The sequence below is a fragment of the Dermacentor andersoni genome, chromosome 1 (genome assembly GCF_023375885.2).
Source record: "Dermacentor andersoni chromosome 1, qqDerAnde1_hic_scaffold, whole genome shotgun sequence".
In the NCBI taxonomy this organism is placed as follows: domain Eukaryota; kingdom Metazoa; phylum Arthropoda; class Arachnida; order Ixodida; family Ixodidae; genus Dermacentor; species Dermacentor andersoni.
The window spans coordinates 152,660,141-152,677,623 of record NC_092814.1 but is presented as its reverse complement, the minus strand read 5'-3'; the positions used below and the strand labels follow the sequence as shown (position 1 = coordinate 152,677,623).

At 45.4% G+C, this 17,483-nt stretch overlaps 1 protein-coding gene across 6 annotated transcripts in view; it reads right to left on the bottom strand.

Moving 5' to 3' along the window:
• Positions 1–17,483, bottom strand: part of LOC126546228 (alcohol dehydrogenase [acceptor]-like) — a 73,962-nt gene that overhangs the window by 42,309 nt on the left and 14,170 nt on the right. For all 6 annotated transcript variants that reach the window (XM_055062170.1, XM_055062169.1, XM_055062167.2 and 3 more), the window contains exons 5-7: positions 16,226–16,360; positions 15,345–15,448; positions 5,373–5,540 (exon numbers count right to left, since the gene is read on the bottom strand). In XM_055062170.1, the coding sequence (XP_054918145.1) occupies positions 5,373–5,540; positions 15,345–15,448; positions 16,226–16,360 (407 nt within the window). The remainder of the gene's footprint in view (positions 1–5,372; positions 5,541–15,344; positions 15,449–16,225; positions 16,361–17,483) is intronic.

Here is a 17,483-nt window from a genome sequence, read left to right as displayed (position 1 = left end):
TCACTAGGGGTCAGCGCGATAGAGGGGGCGCTAACGCACACACTACCCAGTTTTCTGGTGAAATCAGCTTCAATAATTTACCGGGTGAGCTGTGTCTCGCTAAAACTTCCATATCTTCAAAGAGGGGCATGCAGCCGCAGTCTCGGCAATGAATGCCCAAGTGGCCTTGAACAGTGTCATGGACGTTGTTATAGTGCTCTCTTAAACGATCATTTAGGCAACTGCCTGCCCGTCCAACATATTTACTCCCTCAAAACGGGAATTTGGCAAACCACATTCGTTGCACATATCGCAAAACGTTTTCTGTGCCCAACAGAGCAACAACTCTGACGCGACTTAGGCGCGTTTACACGCTTACAGAGCCTTGCCAGCGTTTCCGGGGCTGAGAAAAGGACTGATTCCTGCAGGTTGCCCAATCTTTTTTAGTCTATGGGAGACGTCATACGCATACGGTAGCACTGCAAACTTTTGTCTTTCAACTGGCTGGTTCCTTGACTGAGTGCACTCATCACGTTTTGTGCGCTTCAGAAGCTGTTCCGCTATGGCTGAAATTAAGGCCAAAGGGTAGCCAACCCAAGAAAGGCGATCAACCTGTGCAGCTAGACTACCTTGCATTTCATGTGAACAAGATTTATTGAGGCTGCTAAGGAGGCAGAACTTTACAATACCTCGTTTAACGAGCTTTGAATGTGCAGAGTTAAAGGGAGGGTGACTTCTTACTTCTCGGTTCGAAGCACTAGCACACCTGTTTGTTTGCAAGGCACAGCCTGAGATCTAGAAAGCGCAAAGAATCATCAATGGGGACCTCATTTAGTTCTAGAGGCTGCAGCGCTTAAAGATCTCCGACTCCCAAAGCAGCAGGCTCAAAAGCGTGATCAGTGCAATCAATAAATACAAGGTAGTCGTTCACAAACCTGCACACTTTGACAGCAGGAGACGCGTGTAGGTGACCTTGAATATTTCAGTCATAATTAACTAGATAAATATTACTTAGTGGCGGCGCCAGGCATGATCCTGTACAATATAGAAAGGAATAGTGTTTGTATTGGATCATGCCTGGCGCTGCCACTAAGTGATATTTATCTAGCTCATCATGATTGCAATATTCAAGGTCTCCTAGATGCGTCTCCTGTCAAAGTGCAGGTTTGTGGACTACCTTGTATTTATTGATCGCACCGCTGCTTCGGGAGTCTTGGAGGTCTTTAAGTAAGCGGCAGCCTCTAGAGCTAACGCATGAGGCCCCTGCCCCATTGATGATTCCTTGCGCTTTGTAGATCTCAGGCTGTGCCTTGCTAACAAACAGGTGTGCTAGTGCTTCGAACCGAGAAGTAAGAAGTCACTCTTGCCCTTTAACTCTGCACACTCAAAGCTCGTTAAACGAGGTATTAAAAGTGTTGCCTCGTTAACAGCTTCAATAAATCTTGCTCACACGAGATACAACATGGTCTTGCTGCACAGGTTGATCGCCTTTCTAGGGTTGGCTACCCTTTGGCCTTAATTTCAGCCATAGCGGAACAGCTTCTGAGGTGCACAAACCATGATGAGCCAGCCGGTTGAGACACAAGTTCGCAGTGCTACCGTATGTGCATGATGTCTCCCAGAGGCTAAAAAGATTGGGCAACCTGCAGGAATCAGTGGTTTTCTTAGCCCCGGAAAAGCAGGCAAGGCTCTGTAAGTGAGTAAACGCGCCTAAATCACGTCAGTGTTGTTGCTCTGTCGGGTACAGAAAACATTTTGTGACATGCGCAACGAATGTGGTTTATCAAATTCCCCTGTTTTGCGGCAGTACCTTTGTTGGGCAGACAGGCAGGTGCCTAAAGGATCATTTAAGAGAGCACTATAACAACGTCCATAACACTGTTCAAGGCCACTTGGGCATACATTGCTGGGACTGCGGCTGCGTGCCCCTCTTTGAAGATACGGAAGTTTTCGCAAGACACAGCTCACAGGTCATCCGGGAAATTATAGAAGCAGATTTCACCAGAAATCTGCGTAGTGTACGTTAGTGCCCCCTCTATCGCGCTGACCCCTAGTGAAGTCTTGTACCTCAACAGATGGAAATTGTAATGTTTTTTTTCAAGTGACTATGTTCTTAGTACAATGACTTGCTGTTATTTATTTTATTTATTTCAAAATACTGCAGGACAATGTGGTGACCCAAGCAGGTGTGGGTTACATCCAACATGAATGTACCAAACAAAAGACAACAAAAAGCAAGCAAGAAAGAGAAAGCAAAAAGAAAAAAATAAAGCTTAAGAGAGAAGGTGACACTCCAACTCAGCGAGAAAATTATTGGAACCAAAAATATCAGACGGCAAAGAATTCCATTCTTCCACAGTTCTTGGAAAATAACTGAATTTGAAAGACTTTAATCGGGCAAAGATTGGGGTTAGTGCAAATTCATGGCCATGGCGTGTGCGTCGTGTTAGACACCCCTTGTGACTGCCTTTCATTTTCTGCGCATGCCCACTCTTGTATATATGCACACGATGTGGCAACGCAATGAAATATTTTTGGAAGTCAGCGCAGTCTATGTCGTCTCTCGCAGTCCTTGTCATTCATGCTGTACGTCATTTTTTCTCATTAATTCCCAACTATGCCAAGAAACCACCCTTGTTCAGTACATTTATGTTTGATATGACCATTTGCTGGCAAATGTCAAGTGTGATATTTAGCTTGGAACTTTTCCATGACTGCCTGTGCCTGTGTTCTTTTAGTAACCAGAGTATGGCTAATTTATTAAAGCATATTTTCTAATTTGCATATTCACATGCTACAGCAAGCCCCAATCTTGTATTACTACATCTAAGGGCAAATAATTTAGAAATTTACTATGTTCTTTAAAACACTGTCCACCTTTTGTGCTCAGCAAGATAGTTTAATAAACAGTCGTTTGTTTTTATCAGGCCTAGTGCAGCTTGCACCCAGACTAGTAAGTGTGGAATATTCACTCTTTTGATTTATAGTAAGAAAAGAACCTATATTCAAACTACATATTTTATATGTACCAGTGCTTTCGGGTTACAAAACAAAAACTTATAGAAACTGGAATTGTAGTTACAACATCCGCTACACAGCACCTTTAGCCCAGAAAACTCGTTTCACAAAAGAGGACAAACTATGTAGGCACTAAAAATTCTACATATTTTTCGTGCTCAAGTAATTTTGTTGGAAAGAGAAAATTAGCAATAATGCTCCTGGCTTAAACCTCACTCAAAGCATGTCTATGCTTGAAAAGTATTGTTTCAGTCTGAAAAATGTTGGCCACTTATGCTTTACATCGACTTTCCAAACTTTTCATAATGCTTTGCGATTACATTAGTGTACAAAATAACAGGTGTCTTATGCGTTTGCTCTGCGTTTCACTTACTTCCCTAATTCACCTTTGCAATAAGCCTTTCTTTTTTTCAAGGCATCAAAACTTGAATTTTCGTTCATTGGAGTCTAATACTGAAAATTTATTCCTTTATGTGGGCCAAAACACTGCGAGGTCAACTCAGGCTCTTTCAGTGCCGCTATACATAGTTTCTTCTCTAATAACAGATTTGATCAATACATATATTTTAGATACCTTTGTGGGGAATGTACATGTTCTTGTACTTACCGATGTGTTTGGTGATTGTGCATGTTTATATTTCATGTGATTTATGTATATCTTGTACTCTGTATTGCAGCATGCAATAAATATATTTGCATTTTTCTTGAAAATGCAACATATATCTTACCAGTCTGTGTTGCATGTTATGTGGATCTGGAAATCGTGATAACCGTTGGTGTTGATATACATGCTCAAAAGTGTCAAATTTGCTAGGTTGAATTTGTGCAGCGAAGACAGGTTTTGCAATATACACCACGAATTACTAATATGCAATGTGATCCACACGTATAGGTGTTGGTGTTGTGTAGGCCCATCGAAGCTTCAATGCCGGCTGTTCGACGGTGCGTTTGGTAGCCGAACTTGAACCTTCTAGCACACGCGAGAAGTACGCGTGGATCACTGTACATAGTAGTAATTGAAGGCGTGTACTGCCGAACCTGCCTTCCATACACACTAGAAATAAAAGGGTGTACACCCTTCCAACACCCACATAGATGGGTGTTAATGTGGACTAGCATCCTTACACCCTAAGTTTATTTTGCTGGACACCCTTCCTCTAGGGTGCTATACTTGCACCCCAACTGTAGGGTGTAGACAAGAGCACCCTTAGGGTGTTCGTCTGGCGACTAACTGATTTACACCCTAAAGGGTGTTAACTGTTTAGTGTGGAGACGGGAGCTGGTCGCGCGCAGGCAGTTTGCGCCGAGTAGCGGAACAGCAAGTGTTCCGTGGCCACGTATGCGTCACAGTCTGGACAGGGACTGGTTCGCGCAAGTCCTGGCCGCTGCCGATGGGCTCCAGTCCACACACAGCCTATGCAAAGGTTCAACAGGATAGCTCGCTGCCGGCTCGCGAGCCCGCCACTGCTCATGGGCCTCGGCAGGTTGCACCTGGTCACACGGGCGTCTGAATGGTGGACAACGAGTGGTGCACGAATAACCACGCACACGTTCGCGGGTGGCTATTACACACGCGAGAGCCCGGTGGGAATGCGTGTGCCGTGGCCGCGAGGCGACTGCAGCCTTTTCGTTTCCCGTTAGAGCTCTCTCTCTCTCTGGGGCAGCCCACTGAAAGCGAAGGCTCATCCTGATGCCGTTGCCGAGTGCCGCGAAGTTATGGCGAATGGCATGCGGAGAAGAGGCTAGGGGCACCCCGCCGTGTGGAGCCTTACTAGTGTGGTCCGATATTAGAACGCGCTTTTTAAATGAGGCTGACACTTCCGCCGCATGCTTGATACCCATCTTGAGCGCCACGAGCTCGGCCACGCTGGATGAAGACCGCCAGTCCAGTGGCAGCTGCGACTGGCTTATAGTGCCGGTGTTGTGCCAGTTCACCCGCGCACATGCTCAGGCACAATTTGCAGTGTGTTTAATGTTTCTATAAGCACGAAATAAAACCGCTGCTGCCAATGGCAGCGATACGTGGTCAAGAAAAAATAAGCGCTAGTTACAGAAAGGGTAAAGCGTTGGGGCTTGATATCCTTTTTTTTTTCTTCTCTGTTTTGGTGCGGCGTGTAGTAAGGCTTCTTTAATATTCCCACCTTTCTCAATCCCGAAGTGTTTTGGTTAGTTTTGTCGTGGTATGTGTTGCCGTTTCTAGACCTTTTCTTGCCATTCCTCAGCTCTTTTCTGTAGAATATTTTATCTCGTGCTCCAGAAGAACAGAATGGCACTATGGGAATTTTGTGCCAATCATTTCATATTTATTCCATATGAACCTGCGTTGTGCATTCGCGTTCGTATTTCTGCGTTCAGTAGTGAGAAGGATGACTTACCCGGAATTCGTCCAAAACATCTCTTGGTCCAATACCGGACAACAAAAGAATATGAGGCGATCCAACCACGCCTGATGAAATGATGACTTCACGTTTCGCAGCCACCTGGTAAACTACGCCATCAGAAATGACTTCGACACCGACTGCCGTAGTATTTTCGAAGAGCACCTGCAATAAAGCGAGCCAACATCATGATATTTACAAGAGTAAAGCTGCTGCGCTGGAAAGATGGCACAGGGAGGAACCAGTCGGCCGATTCGAACGATACGCTTGCACAGGAAATGTCCTGTTCCTCATGTATCAAATCAATTCAGAGCGATCTTCATTTTTCTTAGTGTGTGTGGTTTCCTAGCCTTACTCTGGCCTGTTGTGGAGTTGGCGACCGCAAGCATGGTTAATCCGTTTGTCACTCTGCTCATACAGTTAGATTACAGAGGGAATCGGGAGGTGCAGGTGTGTCTATGCCACTGTACGTGTGTGGTCCCGGAGCCAGAACCACATTTTCCTGGCGCTCACTGTAATGTGGATTATTGTGCCATGTCAATTCAGTTACCTGAATGTTGGAATTAGAGGAAGCCTGCCGATAATGGCCCTGATAGGCTCATATCCCTTTCTGTGCGGCACTACATAAGGGTTACGTGATAAGAGGGGCAACTCTATTCTCTACGTTAGGTGCAAACCATCGATGGAGCCTTTTACTCTGGGATAGTTAAGCAGACTACTTACTCTTTGAATTTACGTAATATACCCTGCTGCAAGCGTTTATTCTGGAAAATGGCAGTATTCTTCAAGTCAACTTCGACTCTCTTATTCATTGCCATGAGAAATTGGTGGTTGACCAAGGCTTTATACTTTGGGCGCCCAACCAGTGTTACCATAAGTTTTTTCGATCGTGCCGCGCAAGGTGAAACAAGAAAGTTCCTAAATTGCAGCTAAATTTTGCGGCAAAGCACTAAAATTGTCGATTAAATACTGGAGTAAAATTTAGGTAACGTAGGAGTTTTGCAACACTTTAATATAAGCTTAGATGGCGTCATTTACCTACCAAAGCGTTTCAAGTTTGTCGACCTGGATTGCAGGGGACAATAAGCAGTTAATTTAACAGCAGGTTGCAGCGTGTTTACTTTGAAAATATGCTTACATAACCACGGATTATGACAGCTGAAATTCTGCGTTTGTTTTCAAATTGCGAGGTTGCAAATGTAGCAATATTCCAAAGAACACGAGTAATCCAGTTATCTTAGCCCAAGAAGGCCCTTGGTCTCAAATTATCGCTGCAAATTTCCTAGTTGTCAGCGGTCCTGAAAAGAGAGCTAAATTCTGCGACACGCATTTGGTCGCATAGCAACACGGCTATGACAATTACGTGAACTTTATAAAGTTGAAATACTACGCTTTTGCCCCTTTATTGAACTTAAAGAACCGTGCGGTATTGATTTACACAAAAGCCATACGTGTTCACATTCACGTTAACAAGCCCAGCCGCTCCAATATTTACGCGCCTTTCTCCAGTCGATATGCATTATTCACGTTCTACATTCTAAATTTCACCATAAAATTTATTGCAAGAGGTTGCAGGTGTGCATCAGTGCCGAAAGTGCAGACCCCCACAATGCTAAGATCCATCCAAATCGATTTCATAAATAACTTTAAAAATGTCTTTTTCGGGCTCTAATGTGTATGCGGTGAAGGTCACCGTTCTGGGAAGCACAGTGAGACTTCCAACAATATGAAGGCAACCGTTGTCTCATCCCAGTCACAGATTCCACGCGTCGTACCGCCAATTTCGGTCGTGCGCATCTAGCTTTCCCATAATAAAGTGCGTTCTAGAACACCATTTGTGAAGCAACTTTCCTAACAACGAAGTCGCTAAAATGTCGTCAATAGTTCCGCCACATCGCTCAAAAAGTCCCCTGTGGCAAAATAGAAAGGGTGCACAATACAAATATTGGCCGACCGCCTCGATAATTTATTGTCCAGCAGCAGGATTAGCTATGATTTTCTCCTACGATCAATTCTAACGTAACATACGCACGCTACCCACCAAGCAATCGCGACTGCTGTATGCCCATGGTCGCGGCTCTCGTAATTCTAGGGTAAGAAATTTTTCTGAATATGGGCGCTGATCATCTGTTTTCTTTATTAACGTGGTAGAAGATGTTGTCTCACATATATGGCACCGTGAAAACGACTCAACATCGACATATGCCCCGGCTATTGCTCTTCACATAAATGGCAGTATTTACACGTATATATCTGCGCACTTTTCGCTATTCACCCCTTCGCCTTGTCGAGGCTTTGCCGTGTCGTACGTGAAACTGTGATAGAGGTCTTCGTGATAAACGAACGTATGCTACATACTTGTTTGCGGAGTTGGGAGTGTACATATACTTCCCAATTATCAAGTTTCATGTAGAGAGTGTGCCCGTGTTTTATGCAATTTTCGCCATATATCCTTGTTTGTTGAGCCCGCTCTTTCTGTTGGTGGTTTCAGGGTGTCTTCAGCGCATATGCGCATTATACTGCTGGAGCGCAATTTTCCAGTAAATGTTCATAGGTATTAGTAGCGCTCGTTCCGTCTCTCTCGCCTTACTTTTTTTTCTCGTCTATCATGCTTCACCGTACTCAAATAACTTGTACAGCCGCGATCAAATGTTCAGAGGCCAAAGGTGCCACGAGATTTTGTCTTCGCAGCCACAGCGTGCCAGCTGAAATCAATGGTATAGCCTACATGCGTGTATTCCACCGATGCAATGCATTGAAGGAATTTAATGTTGTGGTGTGCTTGGGCTTGTACACTCTGTCATGCTAGGAGATTAGTCTTGCATGTGTTGAATAAATCGGGCATTTCTTGGCCTGCCGAGATGTTCTTCGACAGCTGCAACAATTGTCATTGCACAGGAGCATCCGATCACCACTCATATCGTCGTTGAGACGCTAAGAGCGCACATTCGACATCTTTCATGGCTACCATCCCACCATTTAGCCGGTCTACATTCCAGGCTACATTCTCTGGTATTGTGACGAGACACCATTACTCAATACTATCTGATTTCAAGCCTGCAAAACGCTCAACATCGGCATTGTGGTGCCTCCGGCAAATTCACGTGTACTTCTGAGTTCCTGTCATTGCTAAGAAGGCAGACTTGTCACCGCTAGCCCTGACGCAGTTGTCCCTACTCCTCCTACACGAGTCTTATTTAGACCGCATACACATTTACACGGACTGTTCCACCAATTACAACAGCTCTACCGGAGCAGTACTAGTTGTTCCATCGCTCGCCGTCTCTTTGAGGTTTAAATATTCGCACAATACTACGTCGACAGCAGCAGAACTTCCGGCTCTTCAAGGTGCACTCAATTACGTCCTCTAGCAGCCACCAAATCGTTGGGCCATTTTCTGCGATTCGAAAGCACCCCTACAAACTCTGCAGTTTGCCCTACGTGATGGGTTACGCGAGCAGCTACTGTACAAAATAAGGCACGGTCGTCTCCACGCGCTCAAGAAAAGACACGACATTGTATTTAAATTGTTGCCGAGCCACTGCAGAATTGTCGGCAATGACAGTGCAGATGAAGCTGCTTGATCGGCACATCAAAAATATCCTCGGGTTCCTATACCACTCTCAAGAACAGATGCTGGGCGGCAAATTTAATCACTTGCACGCCACATCACACTTCTCCCATGTAATTCACTGAGTTTCACCAACTCACGCTTGCACTCTCAACCCTAACATATGATTTCGCCTGTCACTTGGACTCTCCAGTCGCGAAACAACTTTGCTTTGTCGAGTGTGGTCGGGCGTCGCATTTAGAAATGCCTATTCATTCCTAATAGGAATGACCAACAGTGCGGCGTGCAATTTGTGCGGGTGCGATGAGACTCTAGAGCGCCTTCTATGTCGTTGCCCATCCTTTGACGCTCAACGATGTACTCTATAAGCTAAACTCAGCCTCTTAGGTAATAGAGTGCTCTCGGAGGAAAAGATCCTGGGACCATGGTCTATGCATTCTTGCATGCGAAAGGCCACAAAAGCACTTCTGCACTTTTTGAAGGCTGCTGAACTGCACGAGCGCTTGTGACAGTGGACATTACTCTGCGACTAACTCTGTTAATGGCCGACTCTGTATTATTTTTCTTCTCTCTCCTCCTTATCTATTTTTAACCTTTCTCTCTCCCCAATTTAGGGTAGCCAACCGGGCACGTCTCTGGTTAATCTCCCTAACTTGCCCTTTTCGTTTCTCTCTCTCGCTCACGTCGTGGAGCTGGTCCCGTGTTCGCAAAACGTACTCACACTAAGGTTGCTCGTAAAAGAAGATGCAAGTCAATCTTACGTTGGAAATTATATTTATTCATTATTATGTAGGTCAATGCAGACAAGGCTTAAGACGAAAAACCTTCGTGAATTTTGCCCGTGGTGCAGAATTCGTGAAGCTTTTCGTTCGTAAGTGCATTTTAACGTTGCCCGGCTACCTTCGCTAATTGTCAAGCAATAGGATTGGCTGAATTTCTTTTTCTTGCGTACAGTTTCAGCGTAACAGCTTTTGGTGAATTGGACCCTGCTTTTTTTGCTTTTTCCTTTTTCTTTTTTTTTTCTGCTGCTGCTGTGGTATCGAAACCTTTCCTCGCTGGTGTGCACTATGCAGCAGACCACTAGGAGCGCGCGTCAGACAACGATCGAACAAGTGGCTCCCAGTATTGATTGCCTCTGCCAACGTCTAGCATCAGCCTGCCGCAGTTCACACACAGTGCGAAAGGAGGCGCTTGTTGCGTGAAGTGCGGGCCTTTGGCAACACGGCGCGCGCGGTGTATTCATAGACTTCCAGTGGCGCACTTTCTTGAAGCAATCGCCAAGTTTACGAGTGTTGAATTCAAGGATAGAACGTAAGGGTCGCCAATATTGTGGCCAAGAACGGAATTCGAACACGATGGCAAAATGAGGAATCCGAGGGAAAATTCGCAAAGCTCTTCCTTCGTAAGTGCATGCTGTTTCCTAAAAAAATTCTGGGGTTTTACGTGCCAAAAACACGACCTGATTATGAGGCATGCCGTAGCGGGGCCTCCGGATTGATTATTACCGCCTAGGGTTCTTTAATGTGCACCTAAATCTAAGTACACCAGCGTTTTTTTTTTCACTTCGCCTCCAACGGAATGCGGCCGCCGCGGCCGCAATTGCACCAACGACCTCGAGCTCAGGAGCTCAACGTCATAGCCACAGGGCTACGGCGGCAGGTTTAAGTGCGGTTTCCTCTTGGGCAGTTGCGTTCGCTGATATATGTCCAACGTACACGACGCTTGGCCGCAGTATGCTCTTACACGAACCGCTCTAGCATAATAACATTATGTGAATTCGGGTCTCGATGTTTTGATAGCTGTAGAAACATAACTACCATCACAATACAAGGAAGAAAAGCTACCAGAACACGCGATTTCCACAATTCTGCCCTAGTCTAAGTGCAACAAGAAGTAGGACCCCCGAACGACTGCCATAATACGCAGTCTCCTATGCATGAAATGCGATATGGAGAGGTCGTTGTCTTCGGTGAACTTGAATGGCTCCCGTGTTGAACATCGTATGTTTAGGGAGATCGCCGAGTACATACGTGTGGTACAGTTACACTCGCAAGCTTCTGATTTAAAGTAAACTGAATGACATGTCGCTCAAAATTCACGGCTTCGGCGTCTGAATTCCACTGAGCCGAAATGTAGAAACACTCATGTACTGTACTTTGGGCAATAGTTAGAGAGTCCAGGTAGTCAAACTTGATCTGCAGCACCCCACTACGGTGTCTCTCACAGCCAGCGTGTTTCTTTGAGACTTTAAACAGCATCAATTTTTTATTGCGATATCAATTATATGGACACTCCAGGCGCATTTCTGCCGTCACCATCGGCGTCGCCGTGAGGTTTCGCATGAAGTCCAAGTACCATAAAATCGTCGCTGCGCGTCGTATGCTCTACGTGCATGTGAAAGCGTGTGAGAGTTGCTGTGAGCGTGTCCGGCTGCTGTATCTTGAAAGCCATCTGCTGCGCGCTGTGTTTCTGCGGCTTAGCTGCCGATGATGAGAGATGCAGCACAAAGGTCAATTCGCTTGCTACTCCTTCCGCGCTTCCTGACTCCAGCTTTGTGACAGCGAGTTTCCGCGGTTATCGAGCGAGATGTGTTCATGTTTGCTTGTGCGCGCGCGACACCATGCTTGTTAATTTAGTTAGTATGCCTACGTTTACAAGTTTATACGGCCGATAAAACTACTATTCTTACTTCGTATAGATGTCCACTAATTTGCTATCACAACTGATGCTTCGCGTTTCTCTCAGAAACGTGTCAACGAAAGGGCACTTCAATAAAAAACGCCATCACATAGAGCGGAATCTTGCTACCACCCGCTCATATTTTTGCATTTTATACGATGTCTGTGTCGCACTTTAAAGAGGCCGAAATCTCCAAGCTTCTTGGCCCATATTCACAGAAAACTCTTACGCTATAATTGTTTTTAAGAGCAAATACAAGCGAAACCCATTGCTGTACATCCTATTAGCGAATGTGCTCTGGCAATGGCAACACGCATTTACGAACGAAAGGTTTTGTTAATTCTGGCGCTTGTTCGTAATTCAGGCCACAGCTCTGGGAGGCGATCCATGGCACGAAATGTCAGTGGTCGTAATGCAATACAGGCCGCGCTACCTCCGTCTGATCGGCGCTATGCACCGTGTTGGTAGCCACTACGCTCGTAGCATTACCGCTGTAAATATTTGACAGGGTATTTGACGGACAGGCCGCCATTGATATTTGACGGACAGGCCGCCATTGGAATATGAACCTGGCAACGTTTAACGCTAGAACGTTATCTAGTGAGGCGAGTCTAGCAGTGCTATTGGAGGAATTAGAGGGCAGTAAATGGGATATAATAGGGCTCAGTGAAGTTAGGAGGCCAAAAGAAGCATATACAGTGCTAAAAAGCGGGCACGTCCTGTGCTACCGGGGCTTAGCATAGAGACGAGAACTAGGAGTCGGATTCCTGATTAATAAGAACATAGCTGGTAACATACAGGAATTCTATAGCATTAACGAGAGGGTGGCATGTCTTGTTGTGAAACTTAATAAGAGGTACAAAATGAAGGTTGTACAGGTCTACGCCCCTACATCTAGTCATGATGACCAGGAAGTCGAAAGCTTCTATGAAGACGTGGAATCGGCGATGGGTAAAGTCAAAACAAAATACAGTATACTGATGGGCGATTTCAATGCCAAGGTAGGCAAGAAGCAGGCCGGAGACAAGTCAGTGGGGGAATATGGCATAGGCTCTAGGAATAGCAGAGGAGAGTTATTAGTAGAGTTTGCAGAACAGAATAATATGCGGATAATGAATACCTTCTTCTGCAAGCGGGATAGCAGAAAGTGGACGTGGAGAAGCCCGAAAGTAGAGACTAGAAATGAAATAGACTTCATACTCTGCGCGAACCCTGGCATCATTCAAGATGTAGACGTGCTCGGCAAGGTGCGCTGAAGTGACCATAGGATGGTAAGAACTCTAATTAGCCTTGACTTGAGGAGGGAACGGAAGAAACTGGTACATAAGAAACCAATCAATGAGTTAGCGGTAAGAGGGAAACTAGAGGAATTCCGGATCAAGCTACAGAACAAGTATTCGGCTTTAACCCAGGAAGAGGACCATAGTGTTGAAGCAATGAACGACAATCTTATGGGCATCATTAAGGAGTGCGCAATAGAAGTCGGTGGTAACGCCGTTAAACAGGAAACCAGTAAGCTATCGCAGGAGACGAAAGATCTGATCAAGAAACGCCAATGTATGAAAGCCTCTAACCCTACAGCTAGAATAGAACTGGCAGAACTTTCTAAGTTAATCAACAAGCGTAAGACAGCGGACATAAGGAACTATAAGATGGATAGAATTGAACAGGCTCTCAGGAACGGAGGAAGCCTAAAAGCAGTAAAGAAGAAACTAGGAATAGGCAACAATCAGATGTGTGCGTTAAGAGACAAAGCCGGCAATATCGTTACTAATATGGATGAGATAGTTCAAGTGGCTGAAGAGTTTTATAGAGATTTATACAGTACCAGTAACACCCACGACGATAAGGTGAGAGAGAATAGTCTAGAAGAACTTGAAATCCCACCAGTAACACCGGAAGAGGTAAAGAAGGTCTTGGGAGCTATGCAAAGGGGGAAGGCAGCTGGGGAGGATCAGGTAACAGCAGATTTGTTGAAGGATGGTGGGAACACTGTCCTAGAAAGGTTGGCCGCCCTATATACACAATGCCTCATGACCTCGAACGTACCGGAATCTTGGAAGAACGCTAACATAATCCTAATCCATAAGAAAGGGGACGCCAAAGACTTGAAAAATTACAGACCGATCAGCTTACTGTCCGTTGCCTACAAAGTATTTACTAAGGTAATCGCAAATAGAATCAGGAATACCTTAGACTTCTGTCAACCAAAGGACCAGGCAGGATTCCGTAAAGGCTACTCAACAATGGACCATATTCACACAATCAATCAGGTGATAGAGAAATGTGCGGAATATAACCGACCATTATATATAGCCTTCATTGATTACGAAAAAGCATTTGATTCAGTCGAAACCTCAGCAGTCATGAAGGCACTACGGAATCAGGGTGTAAATGAGCCATATGTAAAGATACTGGAAGCTATCTATAGCGGTTCCACAGCCACCGTAATCCTCCACAAAGAAAGCAACAAAATCCCAATAAAGAAAGGCGTCAGACGGAGATACGATATCCCCAATGCTATTCACAGCATGTTTACAGGAGGTATTCAGAGACCTGGAGTGGGAAGAAGTGGGGATAAAAGTTGATGGAGAATACCTTAGCAACTTGCGATTCGCTGATGATATTGCCTTGCTTAGTAACTCAGGAGACCAATTGCAATGCATGCTCACTGACCTGGAGAGGCAAAGCAGAAGGGTGGGTCTGAAAATTATACTACAGAAAACTAAAGTAATGTTTAACAGTCTCGGAAGAGAACAGCAGTTTACGATAGGTAGCGAGGCACTGGAAGTGGTAAGGGAATACATCTACTTAGGGCAGGTAGTGACCACGGATCCGGATCATGAGACTGAAATAACCAGAAGAATAAGAATGGGCTGGGGTGCGTTTGGCAGGCATTCTCAAATCATGAACAGCAGGTTGCCACTATCCCTCAAGAGGAAAGTCTATAACAGCTGTGTCTTACCAGTACTCACCTACGGGGCAGAAACCTGGAGGCTTACGAAAAGGGTTCTGCTGAAATTGAGGACGACGCAACGAGCCATGGAAAGAAGAATGATAGGTGTAACGTTAAGGGATAAGAAAAGAGCAGATTGGGTGAGGGAACAAACGCGGGTAAATGACATCTTAGTTGAAATCAAGAAAAAGGAATGGGCATGGGCCGGACATGTAATGAGGAGGGAAGATAACCGATGGTCATTAAGGGTTACGGACTGGATTCCAAGGGAAGGGAAGCGTAGTAGGGGGCGGCAGAAAGTTAGGTGGGTGGATGACATTAAGATGTTTGCAGGGACAACATGGCCACAATTAGTACATGACCGGGGTAGTTGGAGAAGTATGGGAGAGGCCTTTGCCCTGCAGTGGGCGTAACCAGGCTGATGATGATGATGATGATGATGATGATGATGATGTCGGATGTATGGAATGACAAGAATGAAGACCCATTTCGTTGAGAACCTTGTACGCGCGGGCCGTTATTCACAAAAAGTACTCATACGCAAAACATTTGGCGAGAGCATATGACAGCCAATCGTTATGGCTGACATATTGTTCGCGATGGCAGCCGGCCAATGACCAAGGTCGTTTACGAATGGAAAGCGTTGCGTAATTGCGCTCAGATCTTTCTTGTATACGACTGTGGAAAAACCCGGCCAACAAGTAAATGCACCGCCCAGTTTTCTGCGACTCGCTTTGTCACCATTGTTACTGAAGGTTCTTACCTTGCTTACATGCGCCCCGGTCATGATTCTCAATCTTGGATTGTTTAGAGCAGGCTTAATGTATAGATCATATGTGGTCCACTTCCTGCCCTTGTACAAATTGCCTGAAAAAAAAGGTACAAGTCAAGCAGCTGGTTTGAAACTGCTGTCCAGAATGAAATAAACCTCGAATGTTTTCTCAAAACAAATATTAGTATGATTTTACTGTTAATTCTGGCGAATCCTCCCTCATTTCTGCTCCCATTCCTTTCAGGAAGTAGGATAACGACATGAAAATTGTATTTGGAGCGCCTTTTTCATCCCATTCGCAAAGTACATAAATATGAAGGACATTAGTACCGAATTGCTCTAGGCGCCATTTCCTGCCGACAAGTGGTTTCTGTAATAATGATGTGAAATTGGGTCTCGACAGTAAGCGGAATTCCCAGGCAGCTGCAGTGCACCATCGGATGAACATCCGGGGTGTGGGCCCAGAGCAAAAGGCTTGCAAGAAATTATGTTTAAAGATTCTTTGTCTACCTGGGCTGTGTTGACTAATAGGCATGATATGCTAAACTCAACCTCCTCCATTCCACTGCAGCTTCTCGACACCCGTGCGTGTTTCCATAGTAAGAACACCTAGCAATTGCATTGATGGTTGTCAACGACAAGAAAATAAGCTTCGTGAATTCACCCATATTCCGGGGCCATTGGTGTAAAGTACAATATTCGAGACTCTTTAAAAATATGGTTAAAACAAACGATGATGTTAAAAGCGTTCTAAGTTTAAAAATGTTTTTGAAAAGTTGATAGCGGCGCCTGCTACCAGTTTAAACGCCTTCTTGCACGCATTATAGAAGTGTAAGAGGAAAGAAAACTAGCAAAGTAAGCCAATGCCTTACTCTGTTGCATCTGGTTTTCTTCCTTCTCGAGGCCGAGCCCTATGTGTTCAGCCGCCTGCCTCAGCGCCGAGCATATCTCCGACGTGCTGCAGGTGTTGTCCGTCACCGGAATTTTCGCGTCGGGGGTCCTGTCCGCTATCCCCAAATACCCGGATGTTGTTCAGGACTGTGTTACAGGTGGATCAAAACACACTGTCTTGCAATGACTAAAGACAAGCGAGGAAGAGCAGGACATGACATTACAGCAACGAAAAGAAAGGAAGGCAGACGTGAGAAGTGCGTGCAGTTATCGTAGGTTTGCGCAAAGATTTTAGTTCGTAAGTGCCGCTTACGGTTGGCCGGCCGCCTTCGCTACATAATAGTATTCCGAACATCACGATTGGCTCACATCTGCTCTTCAGAACAGTTATAGCGTGAGCATTGTGTGTGTGTGTGTGTGTGTGTGTGTGTGTGTGTGTGTGTGTGTGTGTGTGTGTGTGTGTGTGTGTGTGTGTGTGCGCGTGCGCGTGCGTGTGCGTGCGTGCGCGCGTGTGTGTGTGCGGGCGCGTGCGTGCGCGCGTGTGTGTGTGTGTGTGTGTGTGTGTGTGTGTGTGTGTGTGAGTGTGTGTGTCCGGAAAGACAAATAGCGCTCAAATAACAAGGATAGCAGCGAGCACACTCGTCAGTGATAGAATCTGACCTCGCAGGTCAACTGCGTCCGCTACTTATACGTGACTCGCCTTTCATTCCGTGTACAGTACTATTCGCGACGCGCGTGCGATCTATCAGACACGCCTCCTTCGCTTTAGAATTCGCAACAACGTTCGAGAAATTTTAAATATTTTAGGTGCAGCTTGCGCCAAGCGTCGGCTTCATAACAACGGCAATCCGGTGAAAACCGGCCCTGCAAAAAGGGATGTGGCAATACAGGGATCATCAACTATTTGTGGAAACGGCCAGCCAATGGTAAATAACACTTAAAAATGAAAAGCTTTGTCAATTCAGTCCCTTGTTCTCTCGGAAGGATAGAGCTACAGAAAACTAGTTATTCTGTGCACACTTCTGAGCAAGAGAAAAACTTCAGTCCTCCGAATAAAATTTTCTCATGCTTCTGGTAGATTGTTATGTGGTTAGTTTCGACATTACAGTGGTTAGCGAGAGCAAATCGCACCTTGTTTGACTGTAGGAGTAGGAATAAAAATCACCTGCAAGCTACGCTTCTCAGGTGGCTCTTCAGGTAATCACCGCCCGAAATTATTACAGTTGTTGATAGAATGTT